This window comes from Heterodontus francisci, chromosome 42 (assembly GCF_036365525.1).
Source record: "Heterodontus francisci isolate sHetFra1 chromosome 42, sHetFra1.hap1, whole genome shotgun sequence".
NCBI classification, from domain to species: domain Eukaryota; kingdom Metazoa; phylum Chordata; class Chondrichthyes; order Heterodontiformes; family Heterodontidae; genus Heterodontus; species Heterodontus francisci.
Genome location: NC_090412.1, coordinates 4800152 through 4818622, shown reverse-complemented (window position 1 = coordinate 4818622; position 18471 = coordinate 4800152). Strand labels below are relative to the sequence as shown.

Here is an 18471-nt window from a genome sequence, read left to right as displayed (position 1 = left end):
GCTGTTGGCATTGATTGCCTGCACTGTGAAAACTGGCCTTTTGAAAGGTGGAGCAGTCTTGAGGGGCTGAATGGCCTCTGCCTCTTGTTCCTACATTCCCAAGTAAGGAAGATGAGCGTCATGCGCTACATGCGTGGGATTCACCTACCGTCCCGCAGGAGTCTGGCCCCCCATGGAAGAGAGTACAAGCCATCCGAACAACCTCCGCCTCCATCTTCCTCACACCAGGGAAGATGTCTGGGTGGAGTGGGTTACTCCAAGCAAAGTCTCCGTAAACCTTAAAACAAAATGCGACTGGGTTAGCAGATCTCATAATTTATTACTAAGTTAGCAAGGTATTTACAGCACAGAAACAGGCCAACAGCTCCATGTTTTATGCTCTACACGAGCCGTCTCCAACCCTACTTCATCGCACCTGGTCAATCTATCCTGCTACTCCTTTTTCCCATCATGTGCTTGTCTAGCTTCCCTTTGAATGCTTAAATCTTGGCTATGACACCAGGGAAAACTCCCTGCTCTTCTTCAAGTAGTGGCCCATGGGAGCTTTTATGTCTGAGAGGACAGACGGGACCTCGGGTTAACATCTCATCTGAAAGATGGTAGCTCCGACAGTGCAGCACTCCCTCCATACTGCACTGTAGTGTTAGCCTGGATTATAACCTCAAGGCTGTAGTGTGATTTGAAATTACAGCATTCTGGCTCAGAATCAGAGATTATCTGGTCATTTATCTCAATGCTGTTTGTGGGTGCTTGTTGCACACAAATTGGTTGCTTCATTTCCCTACGTTACAGCAGTGACTACACTTCAAAAGTATTTCATTGGCTGTAGTGCACTTTAAAGCTCTATTGTTCCACCGGCATAATATTTATATGGTGGCACTCCTTCCTAACTTCGGTGCAGCTCCTGTAGTCAATTTACATCTCATCTCCCTATGTCTATTTTTTGCCTTGCCCCAGAGTTTAATATCAATAGGAAGGGTCCTGACTTGAAATCAGGAATCCATTAAAATTCTGCAGCATTCTACTTGCCATGTTTAATACAACGAAATGTCTTGCTAGGTTAATTCATAGGCAATTAAGAGTCAATCATATTTGTATCGACCGGAGTAATGTATAGGCCCAGACCAGGTCAGGACAGTAGATTTCCTTCCTTAAAAGGTCATGAGTGAACAAGTTATGTTTTTATGATAATCCAACAGTTTCATGGTCACTTTTACTCATACCATGTTTTTATTTCCAGAACATTTTTTTTTCAAAACTGAGTTCAAATTCGATAGATTCTCCAAATTATTAGCCGTATCAGATAACCTCTGCAACACAGTGCTCATAGATAATGAGTAAGGAGACTACTCTTAATTAGAACTCTCTGAACATGAATTGAAACTTTGCAACAAAATAATTCTCCTGGGTTGTTTTGTTAAAGCTGCTTTTTCTCCCCCTCTGGTACATCAGCATTTACCGATAAATCGCCCTTCAAAAGAGCAACTGTATTTGTGTTTTTCTCTGACATCTCCACTAATTAGTGCTGTCCATTAAGATGCTCCTCTAAGTGGCAATTTAATTCGTATCCCATGGCCAATTTGAGGCAAAATTTTTCTCCCTCAACAGCAGTAGACTGTGAACATGGCACCTGAGTCGGTCACAAGATGAACTCAGCAGGATGCGCTGAACAAAATGGGTCTCTCTCATTCCTTGAGACTATCAAATAAAAATAAATACAGTAACACTATGGAATTTAATGTTTCACCACTGCCAAATCCCCAATCAAGTGTCAACCTGCTCTATCTTCTCAAAATCAGAAGCATGTATCACACTCCAGGACTCCAACCTTTAAACCTGGGGTGACACAACAGCTTGCATTTATATAGCACCTTTAAAGTAATAAAATGTCCCAGTACACTTCACAGGAGCATTATGACACAAAATTTGACACTGAGCAACCTAAGGAGATATTAGGACAAGTGACCAAAAACGTGATCAAAAGGGTAGGTGTTAAGTCGCCTCTTGAAGGAGCAGAGAGAGTTGAAGAGGTCTAGGGAGGACAGTCCAGAGCTTAGGAACCAGGCAGCTGAAAGCATGGTTGCCAATGGTGGAGTGATTAAAATTGGGGATCTGCCAGAGGCCAGAATGGGAGGAGCGCAGAGATCTCAGAGGGTTGCAGGGCTGGAGGAGATTACAGAGATAGAGAGGGGTGAGGCCATGGAGGGATCTGCAAACAAGGATGAGAATTTTTAAATTGGCGCATTGTCAGACTGAGAGCCAACATAGTTCGGCAAGCACAAGGGTGATGGGTGCACGGGAATTGGTGTGAGTTAGGATATGGGCAGCAGAGTTTTGTATGAGCTCAAGTTCACAAAGAGTGGAAGATGGGAGGCCAGCCAGGAGAGCATTGCAATAATCAAGTCTAGAGATGGCAAAGACATGGAGGAAGGTTTCAGCAGCCGATCAGCTGAGGCAGGTGCAGTGTTCCAGAGATAGAAGTAGACGGTCTCAGTCATGGAGCGGGATGACACTTCAGTACTGAGGGAGTACAACATTTTGAAAGATTCTGCTGCTTAAAGGAAGCTTTTAAACTAACGGCCCCATCCAGTGTTATCAGATCCGTGATCTCATTGTTGTTTGTGGAAGCTTCCTGTGCACAAATCAGCAGTTACGCTGCATAATTGCACTGCAATGGCGATTCACCAGCCATGAACTGTTTTGGGACATCCAGAGGATGTGAAAGGTGGTGTAAAAACGCAAAGTTGCTCTCAGTTCAATCTAGGTTTCGTGTTACTGAAACTAAAAATAGAGAAGTTAGTATTAAAATGAGTCCCAAGTTCCTCCTTTTCACTGAGAAGTTATGCTGTGCTAATGGTCTGGAACTGATACAAGGATTAGGAGGCATTGTACTCAAAACGGTCATACACTGACATGCTAGCATCGTACTAATGCTCTGCTGCCAATTACAAGATCTCAGGAGCTGATGCAAGGACTGGAGGATTCTTCACAGGGGGCTGAGAACAGGCTCCCATCCACTCCAGGCAGTTGATGTAACACTGACATTGGCCACATCAAGGAATAGTAGGCTGGCCAACAAGGGGAAAACGCAGGGAACGGGCCTAAAAAAAAGTTACGCAATTCGAGGCGGAAGAGGGAGAATTTCTGTAAACTAGAATCGATCATTTAATTTGTGATAAATCCACACCAAGCCACTTCTTACCTTCACCAACAGGTTTGTGAGTTTTTCCTCACCACTGTACACAGTCCCAGAGACTTGCCCTTTCTCCCATTGTACATCTCCTGTAAAATACAAGATGCAGGTTCAGTGGATCAGACACACGCCTCTCAACACCATGAAGGTTTTATTGTTCACCGCAGCTTTTTAGCCCAAGATCAAATAACACTGAGCAAGGACGTATCTGGGATTCCACTGTGCAACATGCTATATGTTTATGTTTAGTTCAGAGATACAGCACTGAAACAGGCCCTTCGGCCCACCAAGTCTGTGCCGACCATCAACCACCCATTTTATACTAATCCTACACTAATCCCATATTCCTACCACATCCCCACCTGTCCCTATATTTCCCTACCACCTACCTATACTAGGGGCAATTTATAATGGCCAATTTACCTACCAACCTGCAAGTCTTTTGGCTTGTGGGAGGAAACCGGAGCACCCGGAGAAAACCCACGCAGACACAGGGAGAACTTGCAAACTCCACACAGGCAGGACCCAGAATTGAACCCGGGTCGCTGGAGCTGTGAGGCTGCAGTGCTAACCACTGTGCCGCCCCAATATGAATCAGCTGAACTGAGGCAGCAAACAGCCTGTGGCAATTCTGAGCAATCACAGTTCTTTTCATTAGCACAGAGTTTCTTTTACAATGGAAGATTGTGGAATGGCATATGTGCACTGTAGAACAGCACGTTTAATTAAATAATGCACTAAATCCTCAACTTGAAGAATAGGGAATTTCCACCAAGGCCACATCTGAATGCAAAATCATTTAGTTTTTTTAAAATTCATTCTCGAGATGTTGTTATCGCTGGTAAGGCCAGAATTTACTGCCCATCCCTAATTGCCCTTCAGAAAATGGTGAATACAACAAAGTGGCTTGCTCGGCCATTTCAGTGGGTAGTTAACAGTCAACCACATTGCTGTGGGTCTGCAGTCACATGTAAGCCAGACCAGGTAAGGATGGCAGATTTCCTTTCCTGAAAGGACATTAGTGAACCAGATGGGTTTTTACAACAACCCAGTAGTTTCATGGTCACCATTACTGACAAAAGCTTTTTATTCCAGGTGTATTTAACTGAATTTAAGTTCCTCAGCATCTCACTTCTCCAGATTATTAGCCCAGGACTGCTGCATTACTAGTCCAGTGACATAATCACTATGCTACTGCTCCCACATGCTGTAGCCTGGAAACACTCAATTCTGCAGTCATAAAATGAATATTAAACTTTGCTTTGTTTGTGATTAAGAGTTTCAGTGCAACAAATAGGTTGTTACAAAGCAATACAGAAATAGCGCTAGAACTGCTCAACATGCATTTTCATAGTACCTTTAATGTAGTAAAAATGTCTCAAGGTGCTTCACCGAAGCTTTTATTGGACAAAATTGGACAGTGAGCCACATAAAGAGATATTAGGACAGGTGACCAAAAGCTTGGTCAAGATAGGTTTTAAGGAGTGTCTTCAAGAAGGAGAGAGCGATGGAGAGGTTTAGGAAGGAAATTCTAGAGCTTAGGGCTCAGGCAGTGGAAAGCATGGACCCCAATGATGGAGCAATTAAAATCAGGGGTGCGCAACAGGCCAGAATTGGAAGACTCTTTGTATACTTGACAGCACAAATCTACAAGCATAATTTTCCTTTTAACAAGATACAATGAGTCAAGCTCACCTGAGTGTCCTTCATTGGTATAGGGAATCAGGAATAATGAAAAAAAAGCTTTCAAGTTACAATAATGTTAATTTACCCATTGTGCTGTAGTCTTTAAGCTTTAATAGTAGCTCAGACTCCGCCAACCCATGTGCAGGCAGGGACGTGACGTACGTCATTCCATCCTTAAGGGTTAAGACGCTTGTGGAAAGGTCATCCAGTGCCTTGTTAAGCTTTTTCTGTATCTGTTGATGGGAGTGCGTCAAAAGCGTTAAACATGCTGCAATATTCAGGCCTTCACACAGTGAGTGCAATGCACTTCACCAGAGTTTCAACTAACCTGGATCCCTGAATCCCTGCACTCATCTGGTATTTAGCTATAAGGAGTTGACTAGCCTATGAGAATGAAGTTCTTTGGTTACAAGTGCAAGCTCAGTTTTTGTATTGTGTTTTTTAAAAACAGATACAAACCATTTCTTTTTGCCACTGACTTTGCCAGGACCAATGAAGTGCAAAGGGTTGAGGCTACTTGTAAGTTTAGAAATTAAATAAACAGAAGCAAAAATGATTTTCAGTATAGTGTTCCCATAGTAAGGTTTTGGGGGCATGTAGCTTGGAATGTATCTCTCCCTTTTTAAAAACACTCTGCGGCAATGAAGCATTTGTGAATTTTTTTTTAAACTAATCAGTATGAAGTATTTCCTGCCCTAATTCAAGATTCAGTAAGATATCAGCACCAAACTCTGTGCCCGCGAGAGACTTGGACTCACTCCAGGAATGAAGCCAGAGTGTTGCAGTGCAGAGTGAAGTCTGCTTTCACAGACACAGAAATGTGGATGTGAAAGGCAGCCAAAGCCACAACGCCCTCTGCCCCACTTCAAATGACGCTTCAGAAACAGCCACACTGGTAGTTGGGATAATAATCTTCTGTTTCCCGTTTTAAAAATACAATCACAATACTTTCATTGTGTTATCAGAGTGGGTTAAAAGAAAAAGCCTTTGTATGATCCAACAACAAAATTGGGAAAAAAAGGGTTTATCCCCTTTAATATACAACATGCAGTCAACAGTCACAGCTGTCAAAACACAGGGCAGACACACAAACATGACATTCCTGATTAGTTACTTTACATAGAGAAATGGAGCAGGGAATTTTTCACCAGAGGAAGCGTTTGAGGCAGAGACCATTACATCTTTTAAGGAAAGAAAGTTGGTAAATATTAGAAGTGAATGAAGTTGCAGGCCTAAAAGCAGAGGGTAGGAAAGTGGAGCTAGTTTAGGATTGCTCTCACAAAGAGCCAACACAGGCACAAATGTGCCATCTGGCTTCCTATTGTGCTGGAAGCTGTGGTTATTCAAGTCACACTGGCAACAGATTGGAAGATCAGGGTTCAGGAAAAAGGAAGTTTCACAATGTGTCTAACCCATATTGCTCGTGCAGTGAACACTGACTCATCGAGTTCCTTCAAGCAAGAACTGGACCTGCTTCTGGTTGGGTGGAGATCATCTTGGTACAAGGTGACATGTAATATTAATGAGCATCAAGGTAATTTCCTGAACTAGTTTTAATTGCCAAAGGCGCTCGGAGAGGAATTTATCAGATTTTGTTCCTCTCCTAATCACCTGAGGTTTTTTTTATAATCTGTTTTCTCGCCTCTCCCAGGAGATCAAATGGGGAGTGTCCATAAGACAATAAGAAATTGGAGGAGTAGATCATACAGCCCCTGCTCTTCCATTCAATGCAATCATGGCTGATCTTCTGCCTCAACTTCACTATCCCGCATGCTCCCCATATCCCTTGATTCTGAGAGTCCAAAAATCAGTCCATCTCAACCTTAAAAATATTCAACGATGGGCCATCCACAGTCTCTGGGGTAGGGAATTCTGAACATTCACAACCCTTTTGGTGAAGAAATTTCTCATCTCAGTCATAAACAATCAACCCCTTCCCTGAGACTGTGTCCCCATGCTCTTGATTCCAGAGCCAGCGGAAATTACCTCTCAGTATCTACTCTATCAAGCCCTTTCAGAATCTTGTATGTTTCTAAGAGATTACCTCTCATGCTTCGAAACAAGACAGTATAGGCCCAATTTATTCAGCCTCTCATCACAGGACAACCCTCTCATCCCAGGGGCATATCTGGAGTACCTTCACTGTACCAACTCCAAGGGAAATATATCCTCCCTTAAATAAGGAGACCAAAACTGCACATTGTATTCCAGGGTGGACTCACCAAAGCCCTGTACAACTGTAGCAGGACTTCCTTATTCTTCTACTCCATTCACCTTGCAATAAAGGCCAACATAAAGGCGGCACAGTGGTTAGCACCGCAGCCTCACAGCTCCAGGGACCCGGGTTCGATTCTGGGTACTGCCTGTGTGGAGTTTGCAAGTTCTCCCTGTGACCGCGTGGGTTTTCGCCGGGTGCTCCGGTTTCCTCCCACAGCCAAAGACTTGCAGGTGATAGGTAAATTGGCCATTGTAAATTGCCCCTAGTGTAGGTAGGTGGTAGGGAATATGGGATTACTGTAGGGTTAGTATAAATGGGTGGTTGTTGGTTGGCACAGACTCGGTGGGCCGAAGGGCCTGTTTCAGTGCTATATTTCTAAATAAAAATAAATAAAAATCCCAGTTCTGAAGAAGGCTCACTGACCTGAAACATTAACGCTGCTTCTCTCTCTACAGATGCTGCCAGACCTGCAGAGTATTTCCAGCATTTCTTGTTTTTATTGCTAACTTTCTGTGTTCCTTGTACGAGTCCACCCAAGACCCTCAGAACATCAACATTTACAAGTTTCACGCCTTTTAAAAAAATATTCTGCTTTTCTATTCTTTCTAGCAAAGTGAATAACCTCACATCTCCCCACATCATACTCCATCTGCCACCTTGTTGGCCACTCACTTAACCTGTCTCTATCCCTGTAACACGATGTACACAATGTCACAATTAAATGGGACAGGCTGAGTGGGCCTTTGGGTTTTTTTCTGTCCATATGCTGTTATTCTATTCCCAACACCTCACACTGATAATACACTCAATCAAAAAGATTTAAATTACCAGTTTGAAAGGTAGCTCTTCATTGACTCTCCCAGATCAGTGTTATATTTAAATGACCGAGACCTGGGTGTCGGGAGCACAGTTTTGAAGTTTGCAGACGATACAAAAACTTGGCAGCATAGTAAATTGCAAGCTGGCTAGCAGCAGTCGTCAGCAGGGCACAGACAGACTGGTGAAATGGGCAGACACATGACAATTGCAATTTAATGCGGCTAAGTGTGAAGTGATGGACTTTGGAAGGAATAACATGGAAAGGCATTATAATTTAAATATTACTGTTTTGAGGGCAGTTCAAGAACAGAAGGACCTGGGTATACATATTCACAAATCTTTGATGGAAGTAGGGCTAGTGGATAAGGCAATTAAGAAAGCGTATGGAATACTTGACTTTGTAAATAGGAGCACTGAATACAAAAACAAGGAAGTCGTGCCAAACCTTTACAAATCACTGGTAAGCCTCAGCTGAAGTATGATGTCCAATTCTGAGCACTACACTTTAGCAAGGATGTCAAGGCTGTGCAGAGGGTGTCGAAATTTCAAAAGAAAGCAAGGATGAGGGACTTCAGTTATGTAGAGATTGGAGAAGCTGGGATTAGATTAGAGATACAGCACTGAAACAGGCCCTTCGGCCCACCGAGTCTGTGCCGACCATCAACCACCCATTTATACTAATCCTACACTAATCCCATATTCCTACCAAACATCCCCACCTGTCCCTATATTGCCCTACCACCTACCTATACTAGTGACAATTTATAATGGCCAATTTACCTACCAACCTGCAAGTCTTTTGGCTTGTGGGAGGAAACCGGAGCACCCGGAGAAAACCCACGCAGACACAGGGAGAACTTGCAAACTCCACACAGGCAGTACCCGGAATCGAACCCGGGTCCCTGGAGCTGTGAGGCTGCAGTGCTAACCACTGCGCCACTGTGCCGCCCAAATTGTTCTTCTTAAGAACAGAGAAGGTTAAGAGAGACTCAACAGAGGTAGTCAAAATTATGAAGGGCTTTGATAGAGCAAATAGGGGGAAAACCTGTTTCCTCTGGCAAACAGGTGAGTAATCAAAGGTCATAGATTTAAAATAATTGGCAAAAGAACTGGAAGGGAAATGAGGACAAATTTCTTAACACAGATGATTGGTAAATTCTGGAATACAGCACCTGAAAGTTTTTTTTTTAATTCATTCATGGGATGTGGGCATCGCTGGCCAGGCCAGCATTTATTGCCCATCCCTAATTGCCCTTGAGAAGGTGGTGGTGAGCTGCCTTCTTGAACCGCTGCAGCCCATGTGGGGTAGGAACACCCACAGTGCTGTTAGGAAGGGAGTTCCAGGATTTTGACCCAGCGACAGTGAAGGAACGGCGATATAGTTCCAAGTCAGGATGGTGTGTGACTTGGAGGGGAACTTGCAGGTGGTGGTGTTCCTATGCATTTGCTGCTCTTGTCCTTCTAGTTGGTAGAGGTCGCGGGTTTGGAAGGTGCTGTCTAAGGAGCCTTGGTGCATTGCTGCAGTGCATCTTGTAGATGGTACACACTGCTGCCACTGTGCGTCGGTGGTGGAGGGAGTGAATGTTTGTAGATGGGGTGCCAATCAAGCAGGCTGCTTCGTCCTGGATGGTGTTGAGCTTCTTGAGTGTTGTTGGAGCTGCACCCATCCAGGCAAGTGGAGAGTATTCCATCACACTCCTGACTTGTGTCTTGTAGATGGTGGACAGGCTTTGGGGAATCAGGAGGTGAATTACTCACCTCAGGATTCCTAGCCTCTGACCTGCTCTTGTAGCCACTGTACTAATATGGCTACTCCAGTTCAGTTTCTGGTTAATGGTAGCCCCTAGGATGTTGATAGTGGGGGATTCAGCGATGGTAATGCCGTTGAATGTCATGGGGAGATGGTTAGATTCTCTCTTCTTGGAGATGGTCATTGCCTGGCACTTGTGTGGCGCGAATGTTACTTGCCACTTATCAGCCCAAGCCTGGATATTGTCCAGTCTTGCTGCATTTCTACATGGACTGCTTCAGTATCTGAGGAGTCATGAATGGTGAACATTGTGCAATCATCCGCGAACATCCCCACTTCTGACCTGATGACTGAAGGAAGGTCATTGATGAAGCAGCTGAAGATGGTTGGGCCTAGGACACTACCCTGAGGAACTCCAGCAGTGATGTCCTGGAGCTCAGATGATTGACCTCCAACAACCACAACCATCTTACTTTGCACTAGGTATGACTCCAACCAGCAGAGGGTTTTCCCCGATTCCCATTGACTCCAGTTTTGCTAGGGCTCCTTCATGCCATACTCGGTCAAATGCTGCCTTGATGTCAAGGGCAGTCACTTTCACCTCACCTCTTGATTTCAGCTCTTTTGTCCATGTTTGAACCAAGGCTATAATGAGGTTAAGAGCTGAGTGGCCCTGGCGGAACCCAAACTGTGCGTCACTGAGCAGGTTATTGCTAAGCAAGTGCCGCTTGATGGCACTGTTGATGACACCTTCCATCACTTCACTGATGATTGAGAGTAGACTGATGGGACGGTAATTGGCTGGGTTGGACTTGTCCTGCTTCTTGTGTACAGGACATACCTGGGCAATTTTCCACATTGCAGGGTAGATGCCAGTGTTGAAGCTGTACTGGAACAGTGGGAGAAGATAATTCTGTAGGAAATTTTAGAAGACAATTGGACATGTACTTGAAGAGGAAATATTTGGAGGATTATGGAAAAAAGTTGGGGTGTGAGACTAAATTGGACAGTCTTACAAAGAGCCGACACAGGCACGACAGGCCAAACAGCCTCCTTCTGTGCTGTATGATTAATGATCAAATGCACAACTTACATCAGCACAATAATCATCACTGATGAACTGCACGATTACAATTTCTATCACTCTGCAAGCCCAACCATCCAGAATGTCCAAAAGCTTATTACGAAACTGGCAGATGAAAATGAGAAATCTTCCAACCTTCTCCAGTTGCCAGCAATCTTTCTGCTCATATGTTCACACTTAAAAATAAAGCCCCCGCTGCACATGCACAACTATTATTCAAAAATGCACTTAATGGTTTAACATGGTTACCTCCTCTTAATATTCAAGTCCAATTCACAACTCCAAGAGAAAGGTTCGTGGTACAGGAGATCGATGTATTCAAAGAGGAATAAAATATTTTTTAAAACCCTCTTGTTCACCGGCAAACAAACATCCACAGTTCAATGAGGCTTTGTTATAATTCCCACAAGAACATCGAACACAAAAGGCTCTGAGGAGAATTTATCTTTCCACAAAGACTTTGTCAGCTCTCTCTAGATTTCTTTCCATCCCAAGAAAAGGCTAACGGTGCGTGACAATATGACTTGGGTGCAGATCAGATATCAGGTAAATAATACATCTCAAGTTCAGCGGGGACTGGCAAGACATTCCTGCCAAAGGGAAGGAGAGTTGAGTTTAAAAAGAAAATATGCTTTAGCTGTGACTCAGTTGGTAGCACTCTCGCCTCTTAAGTCAGAAAGTCACTGATTCAAGTCCCACTCCACAGACTGGAGGACAAAATCAAGGCTGACACTCCCAGTATAGTACTGAGGGAGTACTGCACTGTCAGAGGTGCCATCTACTATATGAGACATTAACCCAAAGCCCCGCCTGTCCTCTCTGTCAGACGTATAAAATCCCATGGCCAATAAGTATCCCTCAATGAGCATGAACAAAACAGATTTAATGGTCATTACCTCACAACTTTTTGTGGGATCTTGCTGTACACAAATTCACTGCCATGCTTCACTACATTAAAAGTATTTCATTGGTTGCAAAGTGCTTTAGGATGTCCTGAGGTTGTGAAAGAAGCTACTTAAAAGCAAGTCTATATTTCTTTCTTAATCTCAGCTCAAGTCAACTTGTAATGGTTTTCTCCAAATACAACTGGATCAGAAGGAGATGGACAAGGATCCAGAAATTGGTTCCCTCAGCAGAAAAGTAGGTTATGATCGGGGCAGCCACAAAACGTACGGAGGAAATTCATCCTCCCATATTCAAATATAAAAATCTACCCCTCCCCTTGCTTACTGCAAATAAATGGTGGCTTATGAAGAAGAAAAACATACTTACTGAGACAGCCAAAAACGGCAATTTCCTTATGATTCTGAAAAAGAACTTCCTAAGTCGCGATGAAATACCTGCGGAGAGATTTGTAAAATTTTTAAATGCTATAAGTTAGAAAATAAACACACCCTTTTCCAAATCACAAAGTGACTTATTCAGGGACGGCTGAAATACTTTTTAAGGTGAACCTGCCAAACTTCTGTCAGAAGATCAGGAATCCGAAACACAGCTGTGATATTTCAGTCTAACCTCAAATACAAACAGATCAACCCATAAACCCAGAGTGCTCTCAATGTAAGCCAAAAAAAACTTCATTACTGGTAAATTTCTCCTCTAAACATCACAAAATACAGAAAGACGTGGTAATGAGTTTTCGCCTCATAATTGAAGGTTATGGGTTCAGAGACTCCCACTCCAGAGACTCGAGCACAAAATCTAGACTGACGCTCCAGTGTAGTACTAAGGGAGTGCTGCACTGCCTGAGGTGCCATCTTTCAGATGAGGTTAAACCGAGACCCCGTCTGCCCTTCCAGGTGGATGTAATAACGTTGCATTATTTCAAAGAACGGGAGGGTTGGGGCTCATGGATGTCCTGGCCAATATTTATCCCTCAATCAACATTACAAACAAACAGATTATCTGTTCATTATCACATTGTTTGTGGGAGCTTGCTGTGCACGAATTGGCTGCACACGAATTGGCTGCACATTTCCTACAACAGTAACTATGTTTCAAAAGTAACTCATTGGTTATAAAGCACGTTGGCACACCCTGAGGTTGTTACAGACATTATACAAATGCAAGTCCTTTTTGTACAAAAAAACTCATGTCACAGTTCCTTATAAACTTACTTTGCTGTTGGAATAGGAACCCATGCAGCCACACTAGCAGCAGAGTGGTGGGAGCGGTGATGGCAATGATTTGCCAGGGCTCCAGGCCTTGGCACCATGTGTTCACATAACTCTTCCCCTTTCCCAGATACAGCCAAACTGTCTCCTTGTACAAGTCCAGCGTCTCCTGCAAAAGAAGCACAAGCAGCAAAGTTAGCAATTCTACATTCTCAGTTCATTCCTCCCCAATTCCAGCACAGTGATTGAGCTTTGGCAGACAGGCCCATTAAATTAGATCACGGCAGATCTGTACCTCACCTCCATTTTGCCACGTATGCTCCATATCTCTTGCTACTCTTACCTAACAAAAATCCTTCTCTCTCAGTCTTGAAACAGACCCACAGCATCCACAACCTTTTGGGGAGAGAGTTCCAGATTTCCATTATCCTTTATGTGGAAAAAGTACTTCCCGATTTTGCTCCTGAATGGCCGAGTTCTAATTTTATCATTTTTCCACACTCGGATTCTCCCACCAAAAGGAAATAAGTTTCTCTGCAGCTACCCTAATGGAATCCTTTTAATATTTTAAACAGCTCCATCAGATCACCCCACAATTTTCTATACTCAAGGAACAAGAACTTAATTTTCTACAACAAGTAGTCATTCTTCATGTGTTTCCTTTAACCATGCCTTTGTTACCTCTACACGTGACTTTTCCAATGCTCTACTGGTCAGCCTCCCTATTTGCACCCTCCATAAACCTGAGCTCATCCAAAACTCCGCTACCCGTATCCAAACTCGAACAAAGTTCTGTTTATCCATAACCCCTGTGCTTGCTGATCTACATTGGCTCTCGGCCTAGCAATGCCTCAACTTAAAAATTCTCATCCTTGTTTTCAAATCCCTCCATGGCCTGGCCCCTCCCCAACTCTAACCTCCACCAACCCTACAATTCTCCAAGATCTCTGCGCTCCTCTAATACTGGCTTCTTGTGTACCCCCGAACTTAATCGCCCCACCACTGGCAGCTGTGTCTTAAAATGCCTGGGCCCCAAGCTCTGAAATTCCCTCTCCTTCTTTAAGATGCTCCTTAAAACTTACCTCATTGACCATGCTTTTGACCACCTGCCCTAATATCAATTTATGTGACTCAGTGTCAAATTTTGTTTGATAATTGCTCCTGTGAAGTGCTTTTGGATGTTTTACTCCATTAAAGGTGCCTTATATATGCAGGCTGCTGTTGTTGAAGTAATCCCAGCCAACAAGAAGTTCAATCCTTTATGGGGAAAATCCCAATCATGCCCAGTTCTGTTCTCACCCAATGTCCAGTATCAAGCAGGAGATACTGTCTATCCTCGCAGAGTGAAAAGTTCTGACTGAATTCCTAGCCAAGAGACACCTGACGTCATTGCAGCACCCTAAATGTTGGCACTTACCCTGCACAGGCCAGGAGTCAAGCCCGGGACCTGCGGTTTTAGGTCTCTCGAGAAAGAATTTATGTAAAACAACAAGTTTAATATCTCAGCCACTGGACATTCTAACTGTACCTGAAGGGCCGAAGCCGAGCAGCTGGAAGGAACAGTAGAAACTGACATGCAAGGACTGTATGGTAGCACAGGACCGAAAGTGTCAAAATGAGGGCAGGAATGTGCAAGATCCTCTATCTTTATTATTCAATAAAAACCTTCCCAGTTCATTCCTGCCCTGAGACAGCAAACAGAGAGAACTGGTGGGAGGTGGAGGTTGGTCAGGACAGAGGAAAGATGGAAAGCAACATTTACAGAACAGTAAGTGCAGTCACTGCAAAACACGGTCATTTCTTTGTTACAGCCAAGCCTCCATTTAACCACCATTTTGTGACCCATGTGCCCAGGTAACTCCTTTGTCATGGCATAACTCACAGTAACCCATAAACATTCCGTGAGAGTCTTCACACAAGCTGCTTTCCTTAAATACATAAAAGAACATTGCACAATAATCCCAATGATTAGATCAATGCAGCTCTGCAATATATTTTTATTGCTAAATAAATAATACTGTTGCAAAGGCTAAGAGGATGGGAATGTCCAACAGAAAAAGTGTGTCTTCACTCCATCCACCCTGTTTTACAATTCTGTCTCATTTTTCACAAGCTGGATCTCAACCTCGCATTGTTAAGGGAATGACTGAACAAAACCCAGTAAAGGGCAACATACCTTCTCGCCCATGTGAGTTACCAAGTTCACTCTGGGAATATCACTGGTTACACCAGATCCACACATCAGAGCCACATACAGTCTCAGCCATGGCTCAGTTGGTAGCTCTCTCATTTCTAAGTCAGAACATCGTGAGTTTGAGTTCCACGCCAGAAACATGTGCGCATAACCGAGGCTTACACTCCCAGTGCAGTACTGAGGAAGTGCTGCACTGTCGGAGGTGCCATCTTTTGGATGAAACGCTAAATTGAGACCCTATAATGCTCTATTAGGTGGCTATAAAAGATCCCATGACATTATTTTGAAGAGGAGAAGAATTCTCCCCAGTATACTGGCCAATATTTATCGCTCAATCAACATCACTAAACAAAACAGATTATCTGGTCATTACTACATTGCTGTTTGCAGAAGCTTGCTGTGCACAAACTAGCTGCCACTTTTCCTACATTACAATAGTGACTACACTTCAAAAATACTTAATTGGCTGTCGAGCACTTTGGGATATCCTGGCACCATGAAAGGCAGCTACTGCCAGCTCTTGTGGATTTGGAATGTGAGCTATTCTGCTCTTTGTCCGGTAATCATCAGCCTCCGCACTGTATTAAGAGTCTGAAGTCCACCATGAAAAGGGTTCTCACAACTCGACAAAACTCCTGGAGCACTCATTGAGCACAGCCCACTTATCTATAATCTAAATATTCTGTTCAGAACTGATTTAACTGCAGATTTGCAATAACAATCTGTATTTCTATAGCACTCTCCCTGTATAGAGAATTTTTTTTTTAGAGATACAGCACTGAAACAGGCCCTTCGGCCCACCGAGTCTGTGCTGACCATCAACCACCCATTTATACTAATCCTACACTAATTCCATACCCCTACCGCATCCCCACCTGTCCCTATATTTCCCTACCACCTACCTATACTCGGGGCAATTTTATAATGGCCAAATTACCTATCAACCTGCAAGTCTTTTGGCTGTGGGAGGAAACCGGAGCACCCGGAGGAAACCCACGCAGACACAGGGAGGATTTGCAAACTCCACACAGGCAGTACCCAGAATTGAACCCGGGTCGCTGGAGCTGTGAGGCTGCGGTGCTAACCACTGCGCCACTCTGCTCTCTTTGCAGGACGAACAAGAGTAAACTCAGATCGAGAACACAAGGAGACAGTGAGAGCGTGCAAGGAGAGGCAGGAAATTTGCAGTCTTGTCTTTATCTTTATTCTGCCTCATGGTCAGATGATTGCATTTGCTTTCATTGTTGAAAAAAATTCCCCCTCTCTCATGTGACACTGACCTTTAAAATGAGATGATAAAGTGCAGCAGACAGGAACAGGGAAGTGTCAGGATGGCAAATAGAAGCTCGATGTATTAATTCATACTACTAACAAATCCCTGTTACACTGTGCACATTAAGTCAAAGGGGGCTGTGTTTTAGAAGATTCAGAACACTACCAGGTGAAACACAAAGGCTTCGATCTTGGCTGGGGCAGGTCTCATGAGCAGGGAAAGGGGATTCCGACTCCAGTTTATGTCTTTTATTTCCAAGCAGGTTCCCTGCCCAGGAGACAGCTTGATTGACAAGTTTGGCTCCCTGTCGGGCAGGAAGCACTGGAAAGGCAGTTAATTAGCTTTTCCACAAAGCAGTCACCTCACTTGGCTGGAGGCTTTCCCAAGGCCTAGGAACTCCAGCCGACCAAGGTTAAACCTGTAAGACAGGTTAAATTTGAGGCACACAGTCCTCATTATAATATTGAAAAGACCAATACCTCCTAGGAGCAGGTTGCTTGCTCCATCTCGCCTCTGTTGAAACTTGAAGTGGGAGCGTTGGAGGCGGGTTTGAGGTTTTAAAAATTAACATCCCAGCTGGCCTCAACCTGCTCATTTTTTGAGGTTAAAATGATCCACAATGTATTAATCATCTTCCAAAGTGTAGGTCTCTCTCTCTCTCTAAGGTTACACCACCTAATCAGGAATCAAAGTAAACACCCGGTGAGCTTATTCAATTACCGTTATAATTTAGGCGTTATGTCTCGACATTCCCAATGTCACCTTGTCACTAAGTCATGGGAACAGAAGTCAGACTATTAGGAACTCTTTATGAATTATATTTGTGTGAGAAAGTGTTACAAAGACAAGCTAGCCCTTTCAAAGAGAGAAAGTAAACTAGTTACTATGCTGGACGCTTCTGGCCTGAAACTTACAAATATTTTCCAATCTAGTGTAGTTTCCTCAGTAAAAAAACAATTAAGACTCTGGCTGACCCTCAGCCCGTGTTTATCTCACAACATGTAAGCTGTGTCGCCATCTAGGTCACATCTCCAACTCAACAACAGCTTGCATTTGTATAGCACCTTTAATGTAGCAAAACATCTCGAATCATTTCACTGGAGCGGAGGGGCCAATAACCAGGGGGCATAGATTTAAGGTAAGGGGCAGGAGGTTTAGAGGGGATTTGAGGGAAAATGTTTTCACCCAGAGGGTAGTTGGAATCTGGAACGCACGGCCTGAAGAGGTGGTAGAGGCAGGAACCCTCACAACATTTAAGAAGTATTTAGATGAGCACTTGAAATGCCATAACAGACAAGACTATGGGCCAGGTGCTGGAAAATGGCATTAGAATAGTTAGGTGCTTGATGGCTGGCACAGACACGATGGGCCGAAGGGCCTGTTTCTGTGCTGTATAACTCTATGACTCTAAACATAATTTGATACCGAGCCAAAGAGGGAGATATTCGGACACGCGACCAAATGCTTGGTTAAAGAGGAAGGGCTTAAGCAGCCTCCAAAAGGAGGAGACAGAGGCAGAGAGGTATAGGAAGGGAATTTCAGAGCTTAGAGCCCAAGCAGCTGAAGACATGGCCGCCTATGGTGGAGTGATTAAAATCGCCAATGTGCAAGAGGCCAGAATTGGAGGAGCACAGAGATCTCAGAAGACTGGAGGAGGCTACAGAGGTAGGGAGGAGCGAGGTCAAGGAGGGTCTGGGAGTCATTCCAAAGAGTGAACTGCCCGGTTCTGTATAATGTCGGCTTTTCAAGGGTTGTTGCAACTACATCTGTTCAAGCAAGTAAGCAATATTATTCAATCGTGCTCCAGAAGAAAGGAGGTAGCCACCCATCAGCTTGCTCCCACAGTTTGAGCATCAACATGGATAATTAAGCCTCCAGTCAATGATAATTCCCCCAAGATGTCAATGGTGGGGAATTTGGTTTTGATGTTGCAGTTGACAATCAAGGGGATGTGGTTGGGCTTTATTGTTTTGCAGACAGGCACTGCCTAAAACTTGTGTGGGGCAAACAATACCCATAACCAAGTTACCTTGGACAATGCCAGGGAGATGTGCTGCTTTACAATTTTATTTTGGAGAGCAAACTACAGTCACAACGAAAAAGCCACTTTTATATTTTGAATTCTTTGATGAGTGAAGAA

The 18471-nt window shown here is 43.8% G+C and overlaps 1 protein-coding gene across 1 annotated transcript in view; it reads right to left on the bottom strand.

Moving 5' to 3' along the window:
* Positions 1-18471, bottom strand: part of sgpl1 (sphingosine-1-phosphate lyase 1) — a 78706-nt gene that overhangs the window by 50996 nt on the left and 9239 nt on the right. The window contains exons 2-6 of the mRNA XM_068020411.1: positions 12868-13033; positions 12023-12090; positions 4965-5112; positions 3203-3282; positions 149-277 (exon numbers count right to left, since the gene is read on the bottom strand). Coding sequence (XP_067876512.1) covers positions 149-277; positions 3203-3282; positions 4965-5112; positions 12023-12090; positions 12868-13033 — 591 coding nt within the window. The remainder of the gene's footprint in view (positions 1-148; positions 278-3202; positions 3283-4964; positions 5113-12022; positions 12091-12867; positions 13034-18471) is intronic.